General features: G+C 34.7%; 1 protein-coding gene across 1 annotated transcript; it reads right to left on the reverse strand.

The window, feature by feature from the left end:
* Window positions 1–1,240: 1,240 nt before the first annotated feature.
* Window positions 1,241–20,427, reverse strand: LOC110875234 (putative E3 ubiquitin-protein ligase LIN-1). The gene is made up of 16 exons (XM_035976816.1): window positions 19,636–20,427; window positions 17,512–17,745; window positions 16,497–16,591; window positions 14,776–15,700; window positions 13,546–13,766; window positions 12,862–13,006; window positions 11,348–11,605; window positions 9,758–10,064; window positions 8,197–8,321; window positions 6,818–6,934; window positions 6,132–6,263; window positions 5,114–5,236; window positions 4,356–4,466; window positions 3,180–3,326; window positions 2,203–2,448; window positions 1,241–1,483 (listed from the first exon to the last, which is right to left on the reverse strand). Exons 1-16 carry the CDS (start codon window positions 20,425–20,427, stop codon window positions 1,466–1,468), a joined length of 3,996 nt encoding a protein of 1,331 aa, XP_035832709.1. The 3' UTR covers window positions 1,241–1,465.
* Between the last annotated feature and the right edge of the window lie 2,723 nt (window positions 20,428–23,150).

The raw sequence follows: 23,150 nt of genomic DNA on the forward strand, positions 1-23,150 counted from the left end.
AAACTCCTCTGAATGACTCGTTTGGGTCGAAACACGATCCTACGTTAAATAACTGCAAATGTATGGTTAATAATTAGAATAATAATAAGATGATTAAATAATTTACTTTTTATTGATTTTGGAATTTTGTAAACATATTAGCAGTTTTAAAATGTTTTATAGAATCCAAAAGAAAGACTAATGGGTTATTTTGATTTTTGTTATACCCGCTTTGACCTAGAAGGCTGGCCCAACAGTTAAAACCCAACCCAAGCGGATTATCCACTAACTTAACAGATTCTTGGATTGAGCTCTAAAGTTTTACCAGGTAGGGATGAAATCGGTACTGTGCTGAAAAATACCCATACTGAAAACGAGTAATACATAAACCTGATATCGTACTGATTATGACGGTACAATATCGGTTTGATACAGATTGTGCAAAAATATTGAAAAGATACCAAACTGACTAACACCAAAACCAAAAAGCTCTAAAATAAATACGGATTTTGTTCGGTCGGTATCAATTCGGTTCAGTTCGGTAGCAATACTCGGTTAAAAATGTTCATTCATGTTTACCGAGTCACCAACTATCTCCTCATGCATGCATTTAGTTGTAGTTAGTACATTATGCCAATATTCTGAACATCATTCCATGATCACATGTTACGGTAGTTATCGTTTCTTTATTTTAATTAGAGTAATGTTCTTTAACTAACGAAATTACAGCGGATGATATTTATGTTATTGTTTCTTATCAGGCGGTATTCTTCTGCCTTAATCCAATTAATATTTTTTGTTAACTCCAGATATGTGCTTTGCATGTGAGAGTAATATAAGTCTTTTCATTTTAACTAAAAATTGAATTGCATTTCATGTCCTTTAAGTTTCAGCCAAATCTCAGGCGTTATCCTTTAACTAACGAAATTACAACGGAGTTAGATGGTTGGCTGGATCCTCTTCCCGGCGACACTCTACCGACGATTAACCTTCGACGGCCCACCTCATCCACAATCCCACAACCCCTTTGTCCCTTTTTTTTCTTGTCGTCCTCGACATCGATGAGCTGATCATAATAACAAATGACCTACCTTTTAGCATCCTTAAAGTGCACCGCAACACATTTTATGGGTTAGTTTCTACACAAAATTACTAAGAATCATGAACACAAGCACAACAATATATATTGCAACACAGTGATGTTTTTCTAGAGACCTAAAGGCGACACTTTTGCCACCCGTTTATCGATACAATACTAACACTATACAAAACAATATATTTAGACGCAAAACTTGTAGGTCATCCTGAATATTTTACATCACTTGGACCGATTGCGGCACAAGGTAAAAAGAATTAGAACTATACATGTATTAGTTAACTTTTTTTGAATAAAGAAAAACGCTCATTTCTGAACCTTCGATAAAAATACCAATCAAACACGTCTTTGTATTTATCATCCTATCATCCAAAATCTCAAATATGATCTTTAACTCACTCCCCATGCCTACAAAACAAACAAAAATAGAGTAAATGAAGATTTGTTCCATAAAATGAACCAAAAATTGGTTAACATAAAACGTAGAGGTGGCAAAATGGGCGGTTAGGCAATGTCCAAAATGGCAAAATGAGCCCTTTAAAATTGCTTATAAATAATTATGCTTTTAAGTAATATACAAAAACTTCATTATTAATAATTTAATCCAAATTTTAAGTAAACAGATTAGAACACGGGTCAAGTGGGATTTTCGTTTCAACAATGAAACAATTTGGGTTAGGGGCGGGTTTGAACTGAAAAAGGTTAGCCTTTAGCACGGGCTGAAACGGGTTGGGTCTCGTGGACCCACAAACACTATTTAAATTTATGTGTAAATAATTATGTGTTGTATATGATTACCAACACCACATTATTAAATAAATCATAAGTAATTTTGAAGAAAAGTTTTTTTTTTTCTATGAGGGTGTATGCGATCAGTGGCGATCACCGGATTTAAAAATTCTATATAAGTAATTTTTTTTTTATAAAACAGGGGGTCGAAAATGTATATACCTATAAATTTATATACGAAACGTACATACATAACACTACTGAGCGAAAAGTTCAGACCCCTGGCGGCCCCTTGAAAGCTACGCCCCTGTATGCGATTAAATACATTTTGGACAACTTAGGACCCATCCGACACATTTGACCCATTTCTTTTTTCGCTAGTTTGGTATGTTTGTTACCTGAACTCTGCCATCAGAGGTTCCAACCACCAAATAATCTTCATTGGTGTCTAGAGCCATGCAAGTAACTTTACTATTTGTACCAATTTGTAGTACTTCTTTTCTACTTAGTTTCTTTTTACACCATACTTCAACAATCCCTCCTTTGCAACCCATATAAATCATATCTGAGCTAATTACCATTGCGCGTACTTCACTTGCCAACGATACCGAGTGGGTTAACGTGTGATTTGAAGCGTTCCATATCTTCAAAAAAAATCAGATTGATTTGATGAGCGAAGCTATTGATATTGATCAAAAGAATGATAATAATAACAAGGAGTGAATTTCAAGGATTGTCCTTTATCTTTATATCCATTTTCAGGCGTTGTCCTTTATGTTCAAAATTGACGAGTTTTGTCCTTTATGTTTTCATATCATACACGTTTTGTCCTTTAGGCCTAACCAAGTTAGTTTTTCAGTTAAATTTGGTCATATGTTTTGCACATGAGGGCATTTTTGTCAATTCAAAGGCAGATTTACAGCTCAAAGCTTCTGCAACCTTTATGTTTTCATATCATACACGTTTTGTCCTTTAGGCCTAACCGAGTTAGTTTTTTCAGTTAAATTTGGTCATATGTTTTGCACATGAGGGCATTTTTGTCAATTCAAAGGTAAGTTCAACGGCAGATTTACAGCTCAAAGCTTCTGCAACCTTTGGATTGACAAAAATGCCCTCATGTGCAAAGCACATGACCAAATTTAACTGAAAAAACTAACTGGGTTAGGCCTAAAGGACAAAACGCGTATGATATGAAAACATAAAAGACAAAACTCGTCAATTTTGAACATAAAGGACAACGCCTGAAAATGGATATAAAGATAAAGGACAAATCTTGAAATGGGCTCACAAATTATCTTTTGTTATATCAAAACATAATAAGCACATAATCAGTTTAACAAAAAAAAAAAAAAATCATAATCATGGTAATTAATACCTTTAATGCAGTTCCTTCTACAGAAGAGCTAGCTGAGTATATAAGCCCATCATGAACTTTCAACGCATGAACCGGGGTTGACTTTCCTAGTAGTTTTCTTGACCCGTTGTGAATGGAACTCAATGTGCCTGTTGCTAAATCGATCTCCTGTAATTTGAGTCGAGTTTTATTTCAAACTAGTGGGTTACCACCCGCGCTCCGTGGTGGGTTCGAAACGTAGATAATAAAAATCAAAACGCTAACATGCTGATAAAAAAACCACGACACGACGGTATATTTAAAAGTCAAGGAAAAGTTAGGTCAGTGTATACGAAAGCCAAGTTATTCGAACAAAGTTTACACCAAAACGTATATAAAGATAAACACGATAGTCGCGCATCACAGCGGGTTGGTTTAAACGCAGATAAAAAACATGTCGCGGTGGTGTTTCTAGAGATGAGCGCTGGCCGGTTTAAAAAACCAAACACTTTAAAAAAGACATTTAAAGCAACCAGTCGGGTTAAAAACAACATTACGGAAACTCACATGAAACTTAGGTAAAAACTAAGTAGCACTGGGACGGGTACGGGATCGGGGTACGGGGACGATACGGGAACGAGGAACGGCAAAACTCAAAATTCCAAGATACGGGTATGGCAATAAAAAATATAAAAAAATAAAAATACATTAAACAAATTCCAAAAATACATCTTCCAAAGGTAATTAATTATGAATAATCAAATCATGTTCAAATTCCGGTTCATCTAGTGAGAGATCGGCAATGGATAGAGAATTAGAGATGATGAGACTTGAGAGTTTAGAGATTAGAGAAGCCGGATATGATAGGTCTATTTATTTAATGGCCGGTTGTGGAATTTGAAAGGGTAAAAACCCTAAAAATAAATGGAAACGGGCCGGATACTTCTACCAGATACGTCTCTGACATTGGAAACGTTTAGGAAACGTCCCCGACGAGTACCCATGGTGTTTCCGTCCCCGACAAGTACCCGAGACGGGTACGGCCACATAAATGGAGTCCCCGTGCTACATAGGGTAAAAATAACTCGCGTGGAGCGTTGATATAAAAACGAAACCCATAAAAAATCCGTTAAATACTCAAAAATTATAACCTTATTAAAGTTTGTAAATGAGTTAAAGGAAAAGGAACAAATCAACGAAAAGCGCAATAAAATGCACCTGAATGCTATTATCATGACATCCCGAATACAATCTTCCATGAACAAGAGCCAAACACTTGACATATTTACTAGGATTAAGCAGCTTTGATGTTCCACTCCATGAATGAATCTAATAGCAATATTACTTTATACTTTAAGTAACTAAATTAGAAATTACTTCATAGAAAAAAAAAACCATATTTTCGAGATAAAAAGTTAGAGGCGAATTGGAAATAAATAATCCCATCTAACTTAATTTGGCCGATAATAATCTCAAGTCAGTTATTGGCCGATAATAATCCGAACTGGTCAATTTTTTTGTAAAATAGTCCGCCGTTAAAATAGTTTAACGGAGTTCAGTTTTTTTCCGAATTACAAACCGATGTTTTAGGGCTTTTGATCAGAACGAGGATACGAATCGATTGATGTAAAACTTACCTCGAAATTGTGCTCGAAATGGCTTGATTTTTGTTAATTGGAAGTTTAAACACCCGAATTGAAGCATCGTTTTCGTCGGTTGGGACAGTATTTCGAGGTAAGTTTTACATCACTCGACTCGTATCCTCGTTCTGATCAAAAGCCCTAACACATTGATTTGTAATTCGGAAAAAAAAAAAAAAAACTTAACTCCGTTAAGCTATTTTGATGGCGGACTATTTTATAAAAAAATTGCCCAGTTCGGATTATTATCGGCCAATAACTGGCTTGGGATTATTATCAGCCAAATTGAGTTAGGTGGGATTATTTATTTCCAATTTGCCAAAGTTAAAAACATACCTTGATTCCAGCACCTTGAGGGATAAAACATGAGATGCTGTTTGCAACTAGCAGATTGTTAACATGATCTTTGACATCATACACTTGTTCACATTGGATCATTTCCTTGTTAACAGACCAACCCTAGTTGATTGTGGAATAAAAAAAAAATCAGGATTAAGCTTTAAATTATTAAAAAAATTGGAAAGTTGGATTTAAATAATCTCAACTATAACTTATTGGCCGGCAACAGTCCTATCTAACGAAATGTTCCATGACAGTCCCACCTTTTAACATATTTTCCTTCAATGATCCCATACTAGCTCAGAATATTCCCTCTCACCAGTCCCACCTTTCACCTATTTTTCCTACAATGGTCCCCCGTTAAAAAAAACTTGACGGAGTTAAGCTTTTTTTTTCAAATTACAAACAGATTTTTTAGGGCTTTTGATTAGAACGACGATCGAGTCCATTGATGTAAAACTTGCCTCGAAACGGTGCTCCAAACAATGAAAACAACGCTTCAATTCGGGTGTTTAAATTTCCAATTAACCAAAATCAAGTCACTTGGAGCACCATTTCGAAGTAAGTTTTACATCAATGGACTCGTATCATCGTTCTGATCAAAAGCCTTAAAAAATCTGTTTGTAATTTGGAAAAAACTTAACTCCGTTTTGTTTTTTTAACAGGGGACTGGTGAGGGTGGGACTGGTGAGGGGAATATTCTGAGGTGAGATTATTAATGGCCAATAAGGTGTAGGTGGGATTATTACAGGCCAATTCCCCAAAAGTTAACCAGTTAGTTTTTGCTGACATTCATCAAAAGTTTTGACTTTTTGCTACATAAGCAATCCATGTCGTCAAAACTTTGCCACATAAGCAGTCCATGTCAGCAAAAACTAACGGGGTTAGACCTCAGTTAGGAAAAACTCGTTGAGAGAAAATAGATTAAAAGTTGGGAGTGTCACAAAACATTTCGTTAGTTGAGATTGTTGCAGGCCAATAAGAATATTATGCTAACGAATAAATTGTCTTTTACCCGAACAGTTTTATCATGCGAACCGCTATAAAGTGTATCCCCGGATTGCAAAACAGTCAAACTGGTAACTGTCTTTGAGTGTTCTCTGATTTCTTGAAGTAGATGAAGAACACTGCCTTTACCGGTCCAAACCTACATAATTTCAGTTAAGAAAATATACATTTCAGACCCATAATCGTAAGCCGGTCGGGTGTGTTAAAATAATAGTCGAAGTTATTGAATTAGATGATATAGGTGACTAGGTAGAGGATCCTGTACATTAATCCAGAAGTGTGAGAAGTGTATTATAACACTATATATAACACTATATAACACCCTATAAACACCGTATAACAATATGTAACACCACATAACACCATATAACACTATGTAACACTATATAACACTATATAACAAATATAACACTATAGTTTGTCTGATAGCATGTCTATGATAGATGTATAGTGTTATATATTGTTATATATTGTTATATAGTGTTATATAGTGTTAGATAGTGTTATATGGTGTTATATGGTGTTACATAGTGTTATACGGTGTTTATATGGTGTTATATAGTGTTATATATAGTGTTATAATACACTTCTGAATTAATGTACAGGATCCTCTACCTTAGATGATATAGGTGACTATATCATATTATCATTCTATGTATTATAGGTAGGATCTAGAAAGGGTAAAGGAAGTACCTTTATCATACCATCTGAATGACCTGTAAAAATCTTGTCTTTAAAACATACAATCGATGAAACTTCTCCATTTATGCTGCAATCTTGTTGTGCTAGTTCTTTATGACTCCATAGATCCTGATACCAACAAAAAACAGTCATTAGCAGCAGGGGCTGCAATTCTCAAAATGCCATGAAAACGCGACATGAAATAAACGGGTTCGGTTGGGGATACAATGGTCGACACTGCTAACCGTTTTAGACTTAGATTTGCAAATGAACTAAACATTCAACGAATAGTTCTTGAACTGTTTGGCGAGAAGTTCGTTTGTGTTTGTTCGTTTAATAAATGAACTAACATGAACAAGAAATTTCGCCCGTTTAGTAAAATGAACGAACATGAACAGAGGTTGTGTTCATTCGTTTATGTTCGTGACGTTCAGTAACGTGTTCGTTTATGTTTATTTGGGTTCGATATTTCATTGGGGTTTTAATTTTTATATTTTTTTAGAGTAAATTACAAAAATCGTCCTTCATGTATGTCACTTATTGCAAACTGTATCCTTTGTCTTCAATAAATACAAAAAACGTACTTGATATTTGCAAACTCTTGCAAGTTATGTCCTTTAGCCCTAACTCAGTTAATTTTTATGGTTAAATCTGACCAAATAGACCCCACATGAGGGTATTTTTGCGGTTAAATCTGACTAAATGGACCCCACATAAGAGTAAATGACCAAAATACCCTCATGTGGGGTCCATTTGGTCATATTTAACCACAAAAAATTAGCTGAGTTAGGGCTAAAGGACATAACTTGCAAGGGTTTGCAAACATCGAGTACGTTTTCTGTAATTATTGAAGACAAAGGACAAGTTTGCAATAAGTAACATACATAAAGGACGATTTTTGTAATTTACTCTTTTTTTATTAAAATTTAATATATGTTTCTTTGTGTTGTGTCCGTTTGTTTTCATGAACGTTAATTTGCGTTCGTTATGAACGAACACGAACGCGTTCATTTCCTTAATGAACGAACACTAACAGAAAATCTTGTTCGGTAAATGTTCATGAACAACACATGAACACATAAATTTCCTTAACAAACGAAAACGAACAAGGCCTTGTTCGTGTTCTTTCGGTTCGTTTGCAGCCCGTCTTTTAATAAATGGGTCAGCCATACTAAATTTGATATGAAACATTATAAATTGTACTAACCAACCGGTTAACTAACCCGTTTAACCTGTTTAAATAATCGGGTTAATACTTAATCGTGTCTGGTTTACGGTTCAACTTAACATGATTAAGTAAACGGGCCATGTTCGGGTTGAGTTATAACAACCAGAACGGACAATATACTTAGTTCTAGCGTTTAGATTTTGCGATAAAATAATAAACTCACAGCACTAGATTCAGTTCCTTCTGAAAATACTTTCAGCATTTCGAATGCCACCGTAGATGACCTTTTGAACTCTCTTAAACCCTTTAAGATATCCTTCATGTGAGGGCTTATATCCCTCAGCCCATCTGAAATCCACCAAAATTTTGATGTAAATGTAAGATCTATAAAATGTGATTGTTTTATAGATAATCAGTGGCGAAGCTTGACCCGAATGACCGGGGGGGGGGGGGGGGTCAAAAACGTATATACCCAAAAATTTCTATAGAACCGGGGATCGAAAACATATATACCCAAAAATTTCTATACGAAAACAACATATATAACACTACTGAGCGAAAAGTTCGGGGGGTCGGACGCCCCTCCCTGCCCCTTCTATACTTCACCCCTGTAGATAATGACATGCCACTTTCATATATATCCTTTTAAAAGTTCAAAAGTTTATAACGACATACCACTTTCATATATAACCTTTTAAAAGTTCAAAAGTTTAGAGCAAAATGCCAAAATTGCCCCTGAGGTTTAGTCATTTTTGCTTGTTCCATCAAAAATGAATTTTTTGTGCTTTGAGTCCTTTAGGTTTGTGTTTTATTGCCATTTTCTTCCTTGAGTTTGGCAAATTATTGCGACTTTCGTCTCTCGAAATTTGGCCCTAGCGATGAAAATGACAAGATTTCAAATTTTTTAGATGCAAATGGCACCTCAGGGACGAACGTTGCAAAAATGGTCAAACCTTAGGGGCGAAAATGGCATTTTACTCAAAGTTTATATTTGTCCTTTAGAATTCAAGACACCGTTAATAGCTTTTAAAAAGAGTAAAAGAATCATACATATCCGTTTAATAGTAAATAAATAAAAATCAATTACTTTTGAAAAACTAGGGACCAAATTCAAAATTTTGATTAACCACAAGACCATCCATCCTATATATGACTAGTCACCTCAAATATCTATTGAGTTAGTAGGTTTTATGCATTATAGGTTTCCTTGTAAGCTATTTTTTATTAGAGTTAATTACTGTTTTCGTCCCTGTGGTTTGTCAAAAATCACTATTTCAGTCCATTAGTTTAAAAATTGCGATTTCAGTCCCTATGGTTTCACTTTCGTAACCATTTTAGTCCCTGTTGTTTCACTTTCGTAACCATTTCAAATATCTATTGAGTTAGTAGGTTTTATGCATTATAGGTTTCCTTGTAAGCTAATTTTATTAGAGTTAATTACTGTTTTCGTCCCTGTGGTTTGTCAAAAATCACTATTTCAGTCCATTAGTTTAAAAATTGCGATTTCAGTCCCTATAGTTTCACTTTCGTGACCATTTTAGTCCCCGTTGTTTCACTTTCGTAACCATTTCAATCCATTTATTCTGTTAGTACAGAGAGGTTACAAGGTGGACTGAAATGGTTATGAAAGTGAAACCACAGGGACTGAAATCGCAATTTTTAAAGTAATGGACTGAAATAGTGATTTTTGACAAACCATAGGGACGAAAACAGTAATTAACTCTGTTTATTATTATTATTAACCATTTTGACCGGTTACCAGCCAACAATAGATATATACTAACCAGGATCATGGATGAAACTTCTAAGAGCAAGCATAGAAAGAGCTTTATCTTCTGTATCTTTTGCGGATTTAAAAATGGATACAAACCGATTAAGCAAACAAATCCGTGCAGCCCCTTTAATTCCAGTATCAGGAAGAAGTGTGAGCATATGTACAAGCCATGTTGCACACACAAAACATGCACAACATATTTCTGCGTAATTACTTTTTAGCCCGTCTGATAATCCCTCGAAAATAAGACCGAATTCGTGGCTCACTAAAACAAATGCTGTCTTTCTTTCCCATTCCTCAGCAGCCTTTTCTTCTTCCTGTTAATATGGAATCCGATATAAGACTGAATTCAATAGATGGGTCGGTCCAACGGGTTGGGTAACAAGTCAAAATGGACCTTATTTTGTTCGGGTCGGATTGGGACGACGCAAACCATTTTCACAATATAAATGAATCTCAATAATGTTTACTTGAGGAAAAGACTATGAACATTGAAACAAGGACACAATTATTCTTCTGGATATCATAATAACATATTTTTATCATATTCTACAAATATCTTATTTACTAATTTCTTGGTCAATAACAAAATTAGTTACTTATAACAGTTTGTCTCACTAAATAGAGTAAATTACGTTTTTGGCCCCTGTGGTTATATCACTTTTACTATATTAGCCCAAAATAAGAATTTTTAACATATCTGCCCCATGGTCTCTATAACTGATGCAGGCCCAAGTGTGGATGAGCGGGCCATTTTGTATTTGGAGGCCCAAGATCGCGTAACAAAAGGGGCTTCACTAAAATGGCTCTAACTTGGGCTACGGGGGTCCATTTTGGGCGTGCGACCAGGCGAAACGAACGTGAGAACAAGCTCCATCTTGCTGCAAACAGCCTATGGCGGTTTGGGTCATCGTCCGGGCCAAAAAACGCTTATTTCCATTAGTTATTTGCATTTTTATGTTTTTTTAAGTATTTTGGGCATTTTGTTTTTGGGCTTGTGTTTGGCCCGTTATCTTTTTTAGGCCCATTTCGTATTTCTGTTCTTATTTATATGTCCCTCTAGTAACTTGAACAATCAGAATTGAATTTTGAAACTACTGAATTTTCACTTCAAATTCCGTGCCCTTTGGGTTGAATTTTGGGGTTGGGAAAAGACCTACACCGTGATTCTTTAATCAACGTGTTTGTTCTTTGTTATCGCTTAACGCACTACATCAATAACTAACCATTTTGGCCCCCATGGTCTCTATAACTAACCATTTTGCCCCCCATGATCTCTAGACTTAGGGGCCAAAATGGTTAGTTATAGAGACCATGGGGGCAGATATGTTAAAAATTCTTATTTTGGGCTAATATAGTAAAAGTGATATAACCAAAGGGGCCAAAAACATAATTTACTCCACTAAATAAATAAAGAGAACATCATATGCTGAGATGATTCAGCATACTAACATTTTCTCCTATTTGTTTATTTAAGATTGTTACAAGTAACATTTACTATGCAATGGATGAATCTGATATGAATCAAATCAATGTTTTAAAACGATGAATATGATATTACGAGATCGATATATAAGAAAGTTTTCTTTGAAATACTGACCATAGTTTCTTGTATTTCTCCAGAAATGGCTGAAAGTTGTTCTTTTCTCATCGTAGAACGATAACTTTTATCGAGTCCTACATTTTTAAGAAGATACGCACGTATAAGCGGCTTCCCAAAAGACGAAAATCGCCCTTGGAGGGCTAAAATTGTCTCAGCAGCTGCAATTTGAGCTGACGGGGAGTCTGAATTTTTAAGACATGATATAAGAGTATCGATAGCTTCTTCTCTATATATACTCATCTTTCTTGGTTCTGCCTGCAAGAAATATTACGTGTAAAAGTGGAGTTGCGGTTGAATGGGAGGAATATGCGAAAAGTGTATATTTTATGCATAAAACCTTCTAAATTACTTTATTTAAACAATTTGAAAAATTATTGAAAAAATACAACTTATGTAATCATGTTTTACACATTAGTTGTTTTTTTTTTTTTTTCTATCATAAACAACCAACCACTAAGAACATCTAAGAATTAGTTATTTATCATGACACACATAATATATAACTATATTAGCATTTAAGAACTAACCACTTAAAAATGTATATGAAGATTGGTTGTTAACCGTAACCATAAAACCCATAAAAATGTTAACCTTTTGATATAATCCACCCATTTTGCCACCTCTAATTTAAATCGAATTACTTCTATAACGCAGACATATGTGAGTTCGTGTGTGCACACATATATACATAATATATATACAGGGAGGTTAACATACAATATTCCTTAACGTATGATACGTATGATATGAAATTACCCACATTATAAAACTCAAAACCCTAATCACGCATGTTGAAAACCATAATCACGCATGTTGAAAAACCATAAATCAGGTATGTTGAAAAAACATAATCATGCATGGTTATGATTTTTTAGCATGCGTGATTAGGCTTTTGAGTTTTATAACGTGCATAATTTCATATCGTACGTTAAGGAAGATTGTATCTTACACTTTCAATATATATATATATATATATATATATATATATATATATATATATATATATATATGGGAGGGTTATCTTGAGAACGCTAAATATTGCGAGAACCGTGAGAACGAATGAAAAAAGCAATCAAAACCTATTTTTTTAATACAAGCCTCATTGTAATTAAGATACATCATCAAAACAAGAATTTATAACATCAAATAATTCATTTCTCCTTTCAAAATCACTCTTTTTAGATTTTTTACACATGTGTAAATATAACAGATTTACACATGTGTAAATGGCAAACTTACACATGTGTAAATTTTCTTTATTTACGAATTCACGTAAATTTAAACGTGTAAATTGAATTTCTAACGTTGTATTCGAATAATAATGATAAGTGTAGAATAAAATTTTGAATTTGAATTGTTTTTGACCAAGTTCTCATGGTTTTTTTATTTGTTCTCCCGGTTCTCACAATATTTAGCGTTCTCATTTAAACCTCCCCTATATATATATACATATATATATATATATATATATATATATATAGAGAGAGAGAGAGAGAGAGAGAGAGTCGAACCAGAAGGTCTAGTTGGAGAAGGAGACCAGCGACAACTGGCAATTGTTCAGTTTCAGCAGTTTGTAGATATGCAAGGAGTGTATGCATTGTACTAAAAGTCCCTTCATCCTTTATGATATGCAAAATTTGATTGTTGAATGTTCTCCTATAGTAACACACATAAACAACATGCCATAAATAATCACAGATATATGTTTCTAAGTAACGTGTCAGGTAACGGGTCAATATGGATTTGCGTCAAACCACATAGTTTTCGTATGGTTGACGCAAAATCTTTTAATGTTCTTTTTTATAAACAATTAGTATGCCCAGTATGATTAAAAATGTTCTTTTCTATAAATAATGTTCCTTATGTATTAAAAGCACAGTTTGGGCAACTTTCGACCGGTTACCTTCATAGCTATTTTTCTAATTTACCAGTTTGGCTCATTAATACGTAAACAAGTTGAAATTGTCATCTCTAATTAGCATGGTTGGAAAAGTCGTTAGGCGCTCCCTAGTCGGATTCGGGAGTACTCGGGAGGTACTCGGCCTAGGCGGAGATTACTCGGGGAGTAATGGGCCTAGGTGAACGGTACTCGGGCCTCGGCAGCCTACCTTGTAGCGAGTACTCGGGGAGTACTCGGAGCCTAGGCGGGACTTTTACAACCATGCTAATTAGAGCACGGATGGAAAATTAAATACCTATTTAATTTAACCAACTCAGAAAGAAACTGGACGATTTCAAACCGATCTTCATCATTCGCTCCAACAAGAATCTCTAAAACTGGTGCAAGTTCAGCCTTATCAGCAATTATATTCCTACATTTTCCATCTTCTTGTATACATTTCGACAATAAACGAACGGCTGTGAATCGTTCTTCAGTCCACTCAGATTCCAAACTACTGATAATACATTCAATTACCTTCCCAAAACAAACATGTGTGTGAGTATATGTTGTTTGAAATATTAAAAAAAAAAGAGTAAATTACTTTCTGAGTCCTGTGTTTTAGTTGTTTTAACCACTTGAGTACAAAATCAAAAAGTTTAACGCTCTGAGTCCCTAACCGCTCATTTTATAACGTTTTGAGTCCCTGTGTTTTAGTGGTTTTAACCACTTGAGTACAAAATCAAAAAGTTTAACGCTCTGAGTCCCTAACCGCTCATTTTATAACGTTTTGAGTCCCTGTGTTTTAGTGGTTTTAACCACTTGAGTCCAAAATCAAAATGACGAGTGTTAAAAATTGGACTCAAAATGTTATAAAAGGAGCGGTTAGGGGCTCAGGCCGTTAAACTTTTTTATTTTGGATTCAAGTGGTTAAAACCACTAAAACATAGGGACTCAAAAAGTAATTTACCCTAAAAAAAAAGATAATGTATAGATAGGTCACCCAAGTATTCAAAAGTTTTCACTTGGGTGGACTATGCGTATAAAATCCCTAAAGTGCTATTTTCGCCCGAGATTTAACCAGTTTTGCGACTTTCGTCTAAAGATTTGTTTTTTCGCATCTGGATTCAGAAAAGGTTTGAAATCTTGCCGTTTTCATCTGGCCCGTTAACTTCATCCAATTTCTTTCGTTAAGTCAGGGGTATTTTTATTTGTTTTCTTAAGTTAAAGGGCAATTCAGGTTTTTTTTTTTCAATTTAGCTAGGTTACATTTTGCATTATGCTAAACTCTTGTACATATAGAGTGAAAAAGACTTAATTGCCCTTTAAGTTAACAAAAAAGACAGAAATACCCCTGACTTAACGAAGAAAAAGATAGCCGGATGAAAATGGCAAGGTTTCAAACCTTTTGAATCCAGATGCTGAAAATCAAACTTTTGGACGAAAGTCGTAAAACTGGTCAAACCTCGGGAAAAAAACAATGACATTTTACTCATCCCATAATACATAACATTTAAGCAAACGAAAAACAAGTAAAGAAACATACCTTCCCGGAGATCACCCTTCTAACAACTTCAAAAACAGCACCATCATCACCACTTGAGACAATCTGTCCCAACAACAAAACCGCAGCAGTTTTCGGTTTCACACACATTTTAAAAAACTCGTTTTCGTTCTTGTTCACAACACTCAAAAGCGAATCCACCAACTCCACTTGAACAAGCATTGCAATAGACGGTTTCAACAAATAAATCAAAACAACAGCTTCAAACAACCCTTTTTGAAAAAGTGCAATCACACATTCGACATCCGAATCGACTCGTGTTAACGTCAAGATCACGTCCTCATTTCTCGACCCGAGTTCACAAAGCAGAAAAACCGTCGAAATCAAAACTCGGGTGTTTATCGAACTAAAAAGAATCTCCATAAAACCGTTTATAACGGGTGGTTGCGAAAGCATATTTTGAACTTCACCTACAAGACCCGAATCTGTTACATCTTGCCAAAATTTTTCTATAGTGAAAACCGCGGTTTCCGCTTCTTTTAACACCTCAGAAGTACAAAGTTTAGTAATAGCAACCCTTAGTTCATTAGCTGTTCCAACTGTTCCATCATCTGGTGAAGTCAAAGTCAAAGTCAAAGTCAACGGAGGGGTGTCTAACTCTAACGGGTCGTTTTCTTGATTTGAATTGGTAGGATTCAATTCTTGCCAGCTGGCAATGAGATGTTTAAGGATATAATTTGTTTTAGGAAGTTGAGTGCTGTGAAGCTTTTGTCGAGTAATCGGGCAAGTCGAGTTTCCTCTTTCTAACCATTGTTGAATGGCTTTACGTTCGTAAGTTTGGCCCGTTTCTAAAGTAACCGGGTCACTAAATATGTGTGTTGTTATTGGACAAACGAAATCTTTAGGGGGCGTATGCTTTCCTTCGTTCATCGGGTTATCGTAGTCTCCCATGAAAGGATCAAAAGAACTGGTTTTAAAAGAAAATAAGGAAAGGATTAATCAAGATTTTGGTAAATGTAATCGTTCATTTAACTTTGACTGAATACAAACACAAACACGAACACATAATCGAACGCATATTTTTGTTCATGTTTTTTATTAAGAAAATGGGCATGTTCATCTTCGTTCATGTTCATTCGTTTAAAACCTAAACAAACAGTTCACGAACGTAAACAAACGAACATAATTAAGCTAACAATAAACAACACAAATGAACATAATTGACTAAACATAAACGAACATAAAGTAATTTTTATATAAATTACTGATTAATTACGATAAATTCCATTGCAAAACTCATTTTTATTACTAGAAAGTCCAATTACCAATTAGTTAGATTTATATAAGTAGTAACGAAAGGTATGAACTCAATCTCATATCATCCGAATATGTGAAATGATACAAGCTAACAGAGTCAGTGTAACAAACTACCACATACTAGATGTCAATCTAACCGACTCAACTAACTTATCTATATCTATATACTCTAATAAGTAGTTCGAAAGTTCTTTTTATGTTTAATATCCATATAAATAAAAGTACTTATGTACTTCAATTGAAACGAACATAAACATATGTAAATAAACGAACATAAATGGACGTTCATGAACATAAATGAACGAACAAAACGTGTAATGAACAAAAAATTGTTTTCATGTTCATTCGTTTACTAAATAAATGAACATAAACCAACTTCCCGTTGAACAAGTTCACGAACAGTTCATGAACATTCAGTTCGTTTACATGCCTGTGTAAGTTCTTACCTTGATTCTATTATGATTGGCTGCTTCTGCTTCTGTTTCTGTTTCTGGGATAGTGTTTTCTTTGTGTCCAGTGACGTTATTTCAACGATTTTTTCCTTGTAAAGACAGACAAGACAGCTTTCATGGTTGAACATAAAATGTTGCTTAGAAAAATCAGTCAAACAAAGGAGAATATTCTTTCTTCTTTATTGTTTGTATCAGTTAGTATAGATGTGGCTATTCGACCCATTTACTTACTAACGGGTTAGTTTTGGTTATGGTTAAGTTATTCTCTAACGGGTCAAAGTGTAAAATAAAATAAAATAAAAAATAAACTCAGATAGAAACAAGGCAAATTGGTCCACCGGTTAAAAGTCACCCAAAATGTAGTTTTAATGCATAAAAATCATGATAATCATGATTTTTGGGTCCGCCACTGATTCATGAAATTGTTTTATTGAAAAAGTAGCTTCTTAATGTAATAATATATCACTTTTATTATATATTATAAACGGTAACTATTTTAAAACTTTTGTACAAAAGATGTTTTGGGTCAACCTGGCCTTCCGTACGATTTTGACCCGTAAACAATATAACCCGAACCCAACCTAACCAAACCAGCTGATTTTGCCACCTTTAAATTAGCATCTCTGCTTATAAATGGGTTGATTCAGGTTATGTTTTATCTCTAACGGGTAAAGAAAAAAAAATATATAGCTTAAACATAAATGAGTACATGTGTACTAAGTTCACCCGGGACAAAAAAGTTACCCATATTGATCCAAGACGCATTTTGACCCGAACCCATTTTTGGCATGTTGCCAAACGTTTTTCCCGGGCCAAAAATATCCCATCTTAGCCAACACACACATTTTAACCAGAGCCCATTTGACATGTTACCCAACCCAACCCGACCGACCAAAACCAAACGTTATGGCCAAACCAAAATTAGTCGTTTTCGTCATTTTGACCGACCCGTTTTGGCATGTGACACAATGTGCCCAACATGGCCATTTTGCCACCTCTAAATTATTACCTCTAACTCTGCATCTGATTCGAAGGAAGACATGGAGCGAAAATTATCTTCGGGTTCTGATTCAGAATCTTTATTATTCGGTGACGGTTTTATTGATCTTGAAGATGATCTTTCGTTGGTCAAAACCCTTGGAGAGACTCTTTCCGGGAAGAAAGACGGAAACCTTGAGAGATCTTTGGTCTTTTTGATTTGGATACCAATAGATTTTTCTCCTTTATGATCAGTCCATATTGGCTGCATAAGATAACAGAAACACTGGATTTAGTCATGGATCATAGTTAATAATGTAGCTTGACTTTGTCAAATTGGAAGTTGAAAACAGAAATATTTACATTTGTTTATTTAATAGGTATAATCATGGAAATAACTAATATTTTAAAGAATTTGAAGACCCATGATATATAGTTTCTTAATTCACATGCATATATATGCATGATGCAGACTCATTAAGCAAAAAATCTGAATCTTTTATTTTAGCAAGTAGAGGGGCAAATTTCAACTCGGGCTGTAATCGAGCAGACTCGAACTTAAAGGAGCCAGCTTGGCTCGTTTATTTTTTCGAGCTGAAAAGTCGAGCTCGAGCTTTGCTCGTAAAAACTTCGGCCTAGCTTGACCTTGAACCTAATCAGGCTCACTCGTTAATTTAATTTTTATTTTTATTAATTATTTTACAAATATAGATAACATAAAAAATTTAAAAAAAAAATTAACACACATTTCTAAATTAGTATATATGTATATACACACACATACATACGAGCCATCGAGTCGAGCCACAGAGACGAGCTTTGTTCGGTTACAAAACGAGCTGACTCCGCTTGGCTCGAAAACTAAACGAGCTATTCTCGAGCGAGTTTCGAGCTACAAGCTTTCTGAATACCCCTAAGTTCAGCCAATTTATGTGAAAATGGGTTAATTTGTGTTACATTTAATTGTTAAAGGGTCAAATGGGTAAAAAATAAATAATTTGGCTGAAGAGTAAACAAGTCAAATGGTCAAATTTCTGTTATATATTACTATATTAGTTATACAGATTCTAGATGACTTTTTCCTCACTAAAATCAACAAAAACACATGCATACTGTCAAATTAGGCCTTCAAGTTTCACTTTCAAGTAGATTGGTTCTAATATATATCTAATATCTGACCCAATCAAAGGTGTATACTCAAAGAAATTGACTAATTCAAATGTGGGGGACACAAGAAAATAAAGTGGATCAATTTCGACCCATCTAGATTAAAACGGGTCGATTTCAACCCACTTACTTTGCAACGGGTCAGTCCGGGTCATGTTTATTCGCCAATGGATCAAATGCGTCAAACGGGTCAAAAGCTGTGCAAAGCGTATTCTCTTTGATTTAAAAAAATAAATTCTAAGTTTATGTAATCATAGTTAATAAAGCTAAATGATAGAAAAAAATAGTGTCGGATCAACGTAATGACCCATGTAACTGTTATGGACTAATACCATTGCAAGGTATGAGACTTGTCCCACATCGGTTGTATGGGCAACTGATGTAGGGTTTATATACCAAATGGGTTCTCTCACCCACCAGACTAATTTTTTGGGTTGAGTTTTCTCGTTTGATATGTAACATTGGTATCAGAGCCAGAACTCGGAGTGGTGGCCCATGAAGTGGTGGCCTGGAGAGAGCCAGCCGTGACCAACGAGGCTCGGAGTGGTGGCCCATGGAGTGGTGGCCCACGGAGTGGTGGCCTGGAAAGAGCCAGCCGTGACCAACAAGGACGTTGGCCCTTAAGGAGGGTCGATTGTTATGGACTAATACCATTGCAAGGTACTTGTCCCACATCGGTTGTATGGGCAACTGATCTAGGGTTTATATACCAAATGAGCTCTCTCACCCATCAGACTAGCTTTTTGGGTTGAGTTCTCTCGTTTGGTATGTAACACTGACTACCCATTTTACAAGAAACCATTGCCTGAACCATTTGACCCGACCACTTTGCCACCTCTAGCAAAAATATACCAATGAGCATTAACTGAAACTCGACTTGTTATATTTGTTTTTGAGCCCGAATTACCATATAGAGGCTCTTAACTCATTTTCAAACTATGTAGAACATGAAGATCAAATAATGTATAAACTAGAAAACGAACATTACATTATACCGTCCATTTTCGGATCCGAATTCAGCAGACAAGCTCTTCCCATCTCGGCTATACTCATCATTACCGCCCTTACGAACCGCTTCAAGCACAACATCCGGCGGATCAATCACTCGATCGCCATCTTTATTCTCCAACACCTCCTTAAAATACTCAACAAAAACCCTACAATTCTCATCAAGCACCTCCTCATAATCCCTCTCCAACTCCTTCAACTCCAAAGCCTGATCACCATTCATTTTCGACAACAAATTCACACACGACACACCCGAATCCACCACAACCGAATTCTCCTCACTCTCATCATTATCATCATCGTTATCATTCGAACTCAAGGACGACACAATCCTTAACCTTTTCTCATTGTACCACTCAAGCACCGGCACAAAATGCACCAAAAACATTTCCTCGAACACCTGGGGTGCGACTTCTGTTCGCGCAATCGACGGGTGAGTTTCAAACAGTTCAAGAAGAGAAACGCAGGCTTCCACATGTTTGTCACAAAGAGTGTAAATGAGGGACAAGAGGAAGGATGTGACTGGGTTTTTCGGGTGTGAAAGTAAGAGTGTTTCGGATAAGCGAAGGGAGGAGGATTTGAGGGATGAGTTGGTGGTGGTGATGGCGTTTTCGAGTGTTTGTTGAGCGAGATTTAAGTGTGTGATTATGGGGTGGAGAGGTGGAGAGAGGGTGGTGAGGAGGAGGGTGAAGATGCGGTGGCGGTGGTCGGGTTGAGAGAGGGTTTGGTGGAGGAAGGTGGTGGTGTGGTGGAGGATTGTGGTGGTGGACATGGTGGTTAATGGTGGTTGATGGTGGTTGAGGTTTGAAATATGGTTAATGAGGAGTACAAAGAATGAGACGGAAATGAATGGAGTATTATTGTATTGGCGGGATAGTTTACATAGGACGGCTGGTTGAATTACTAAAATAGCCTTGGTGGATTCTATTTTTTAGTTAAATTTACATAATTAAGTTTCTTTTGTTAATAAACTTTAGTTAAATTTACATAATTGAGTTTCTTGTGTTAATAAACTTTAGAGTTAAGTGTCATTTTAGTCCATGCGGTTTGCGTTATTTTGGCAATTTAGTCCAAATGTTTCATTTTTCGCCTGTAGGTCCAAAAAGGTTTCATCGTTGTCATTTTAGTCCACTTGGTTAACTTCATCCATTTTTTCTGTTAACGAGAAGAGCAATTCGGTCATTTTATATGGTCGAATTGTCCTTCTAGTTAATAGAATTACATATAAAATGACTGAATTGTCCTTATCGTTAACAGAAAAAATGGATGACGTTAACCCAGTAGACTAAAGTGGCAACGGTGAAATCTTTTTGGACCCACAGATGAAAAATGAAACATTTAGACTAAACTGTCAAAATAACCCAAAACACAGAGACTAAAATGACATTTAACTCTAAAACATAAGAATGTCACATATCTACATCACTTTACCTCTAAATAATGTGATTATCTTCAATGTACTATGAACAAGATTATAGTGTTGCTAAGCATGTAAACACAAAACCATTTCATTTAAAGCTAAGTTGTCTTAGTTAATAATCTCCTACTTCGATCAATGAAACTCATCTCCATGTTGCCTGTACAAACGAAAGTTGGAAACGAGAAAATGATTTTAATTGAATTAAGAGGTTTTTTGTTTAATAACATCATATTCGCTCAATCCGTGTATATTTATCGTGAAACATGCTGATAAATATACAAGACCTCATAATAAGATGGAGTTTGTGTTGTGTTTTTATAGGTTAAAAAAAGAAAGCCAATGAAAACTGACTTTGGATATGTGTTAATCTATAGTTCTAGATCTCTTAAATTTGGTTATAAGGTTCGTACTCATATTTGCTCTTATTTTTTTAGCTTCAAATATTTTTTAATATTAAAAGAATGAGGTATACTACTAAAATTCCTTCCTTTTTTTTTTTTTGACTTTTTGAACAACTGAAATGAAGTGCCATTTGTCCATGATAGATGAGGGTAGTTTGGAACTTTTGACGTGTATGGATCTTGTAGTGTTCCACCGTCAAGGAGGTTAACGTCTGCCGTCTACCGTCGTGGCCGGCTGCTGACGTGTCACGTGAAGCAATTTTTATGGTAGACTTATAAATAATAAATCATACAATATCAATCACGTGGATTATATAATTTACTAGCAGGGTGTCCGCGCGATGTGGCGGGGGTGACACCTTACATTGTGACACTTGTTTCAGGTAGTTTTCTTATTTGTATAATATTTATGATAACATTATTGTCGTGGATATATGTCATAAGTTTACACATATGTAAAAGTTTTTGTTTTTTTTTTTATAAAAATTAATAATCAAAAGACAAAAAATAATGTTTTTTTATAAAAATTAATAATCAAAAGACAAAAAATAAAAGATGAGTTGTTATAATTGTAAAGTTTGTTTATTTTATTGGTTAAATTATAAAGTATAATTTTATTCTTTAAAGTTCATAACTTTTTCTAAATATCCAAATAGTACCCATCCAATAAACTTTTAGTTTAAAATTTTCGTTTTTATAAAAATAAAAAATAGTATTTGACTCGTAAGTACATTTTAGAGCGTTAACTTAAATTGTTAAATTTCGGTTTTTTACAAATATAAAAAATTTATATTTTTATAAAATTTCAATAACTGTTTTTATAAAAAAATTAGGATGACAAGAGTTTATATCTTTATTAACTTTATATCATATAAATTCAAATTTTTAGTTCCTAACTAATCTTATCTATATGAGTCTACTTTTAACTAATAATCCCTAAAAATATGCAACACAATCTAGTACTATATATATCTAGTCAAGTTGGTAAATAATTATTTTAGAACTGACTAATATTATCTATAACAATATAGTTGAACTTATAATTCCTAAAAATTTGCAACCCAGTTTAGAATTTATCAGTTTTTTAGTTTAACTTTAAAGTTTATTACTTTATTACTTTTTAGTTAAGAAATGCAAATTATTAGATTAATATCCAAGAATAACTGCAATATTTTATAATTTCAGCTTGACTATATCTAACTGCAATATCTATTTATTGCAACTTTAGGATATTAACTTATATAAGTTCAGCTGACTTGTAAATTTAGGATATTAACTTTATTTTGAACTTTATTAGTATGGTTAATAACTGCATTATATTAACACCAAAGATAAAGTTCAAATATAAAATAAACTTTATTCATACGTCTAGGTCAAACATAACAACTGAAAATGAAAAAAAATAATATAAAAACACTTGATAGATTTCATATTAGACTGCATGAAATCTGTTCCGCTTCTGAATTGACACTCGACGTATTTTTAATCGGGTTTTCTGGTTTGTGCTTGAATCGGCAGTATCTTCTAATTCCTCTTCTTTGTCATTGTCCTCAGAATCGTCTAAATTAATAATCTCACTCCATTTCCATTAAGAGAGCCTCTTGGATCTCTTCCTTTGAGTCTCAAACTTTCGGTCCCTATGAATGACAAAAATTAAATACAAAAGTTAAAAAA

Source organism: Helianthus annuus, chromosome 9 (genome assembly GCF_002127325.2).
Source record: "Helianthus annuus cultivar XRQ/B chromosome 9, HanXRQr2.0-SUNRISE, whole genome shotgun sequence".
In the NCBI taxonomy this organism is placed as follows: domain Eukaryota; kingdom Viridiplantae; phylum Streptophyta; class Magnoliopsida; order Asterales; family Asteraceae; genus Helianthus; species Helianthus annuus.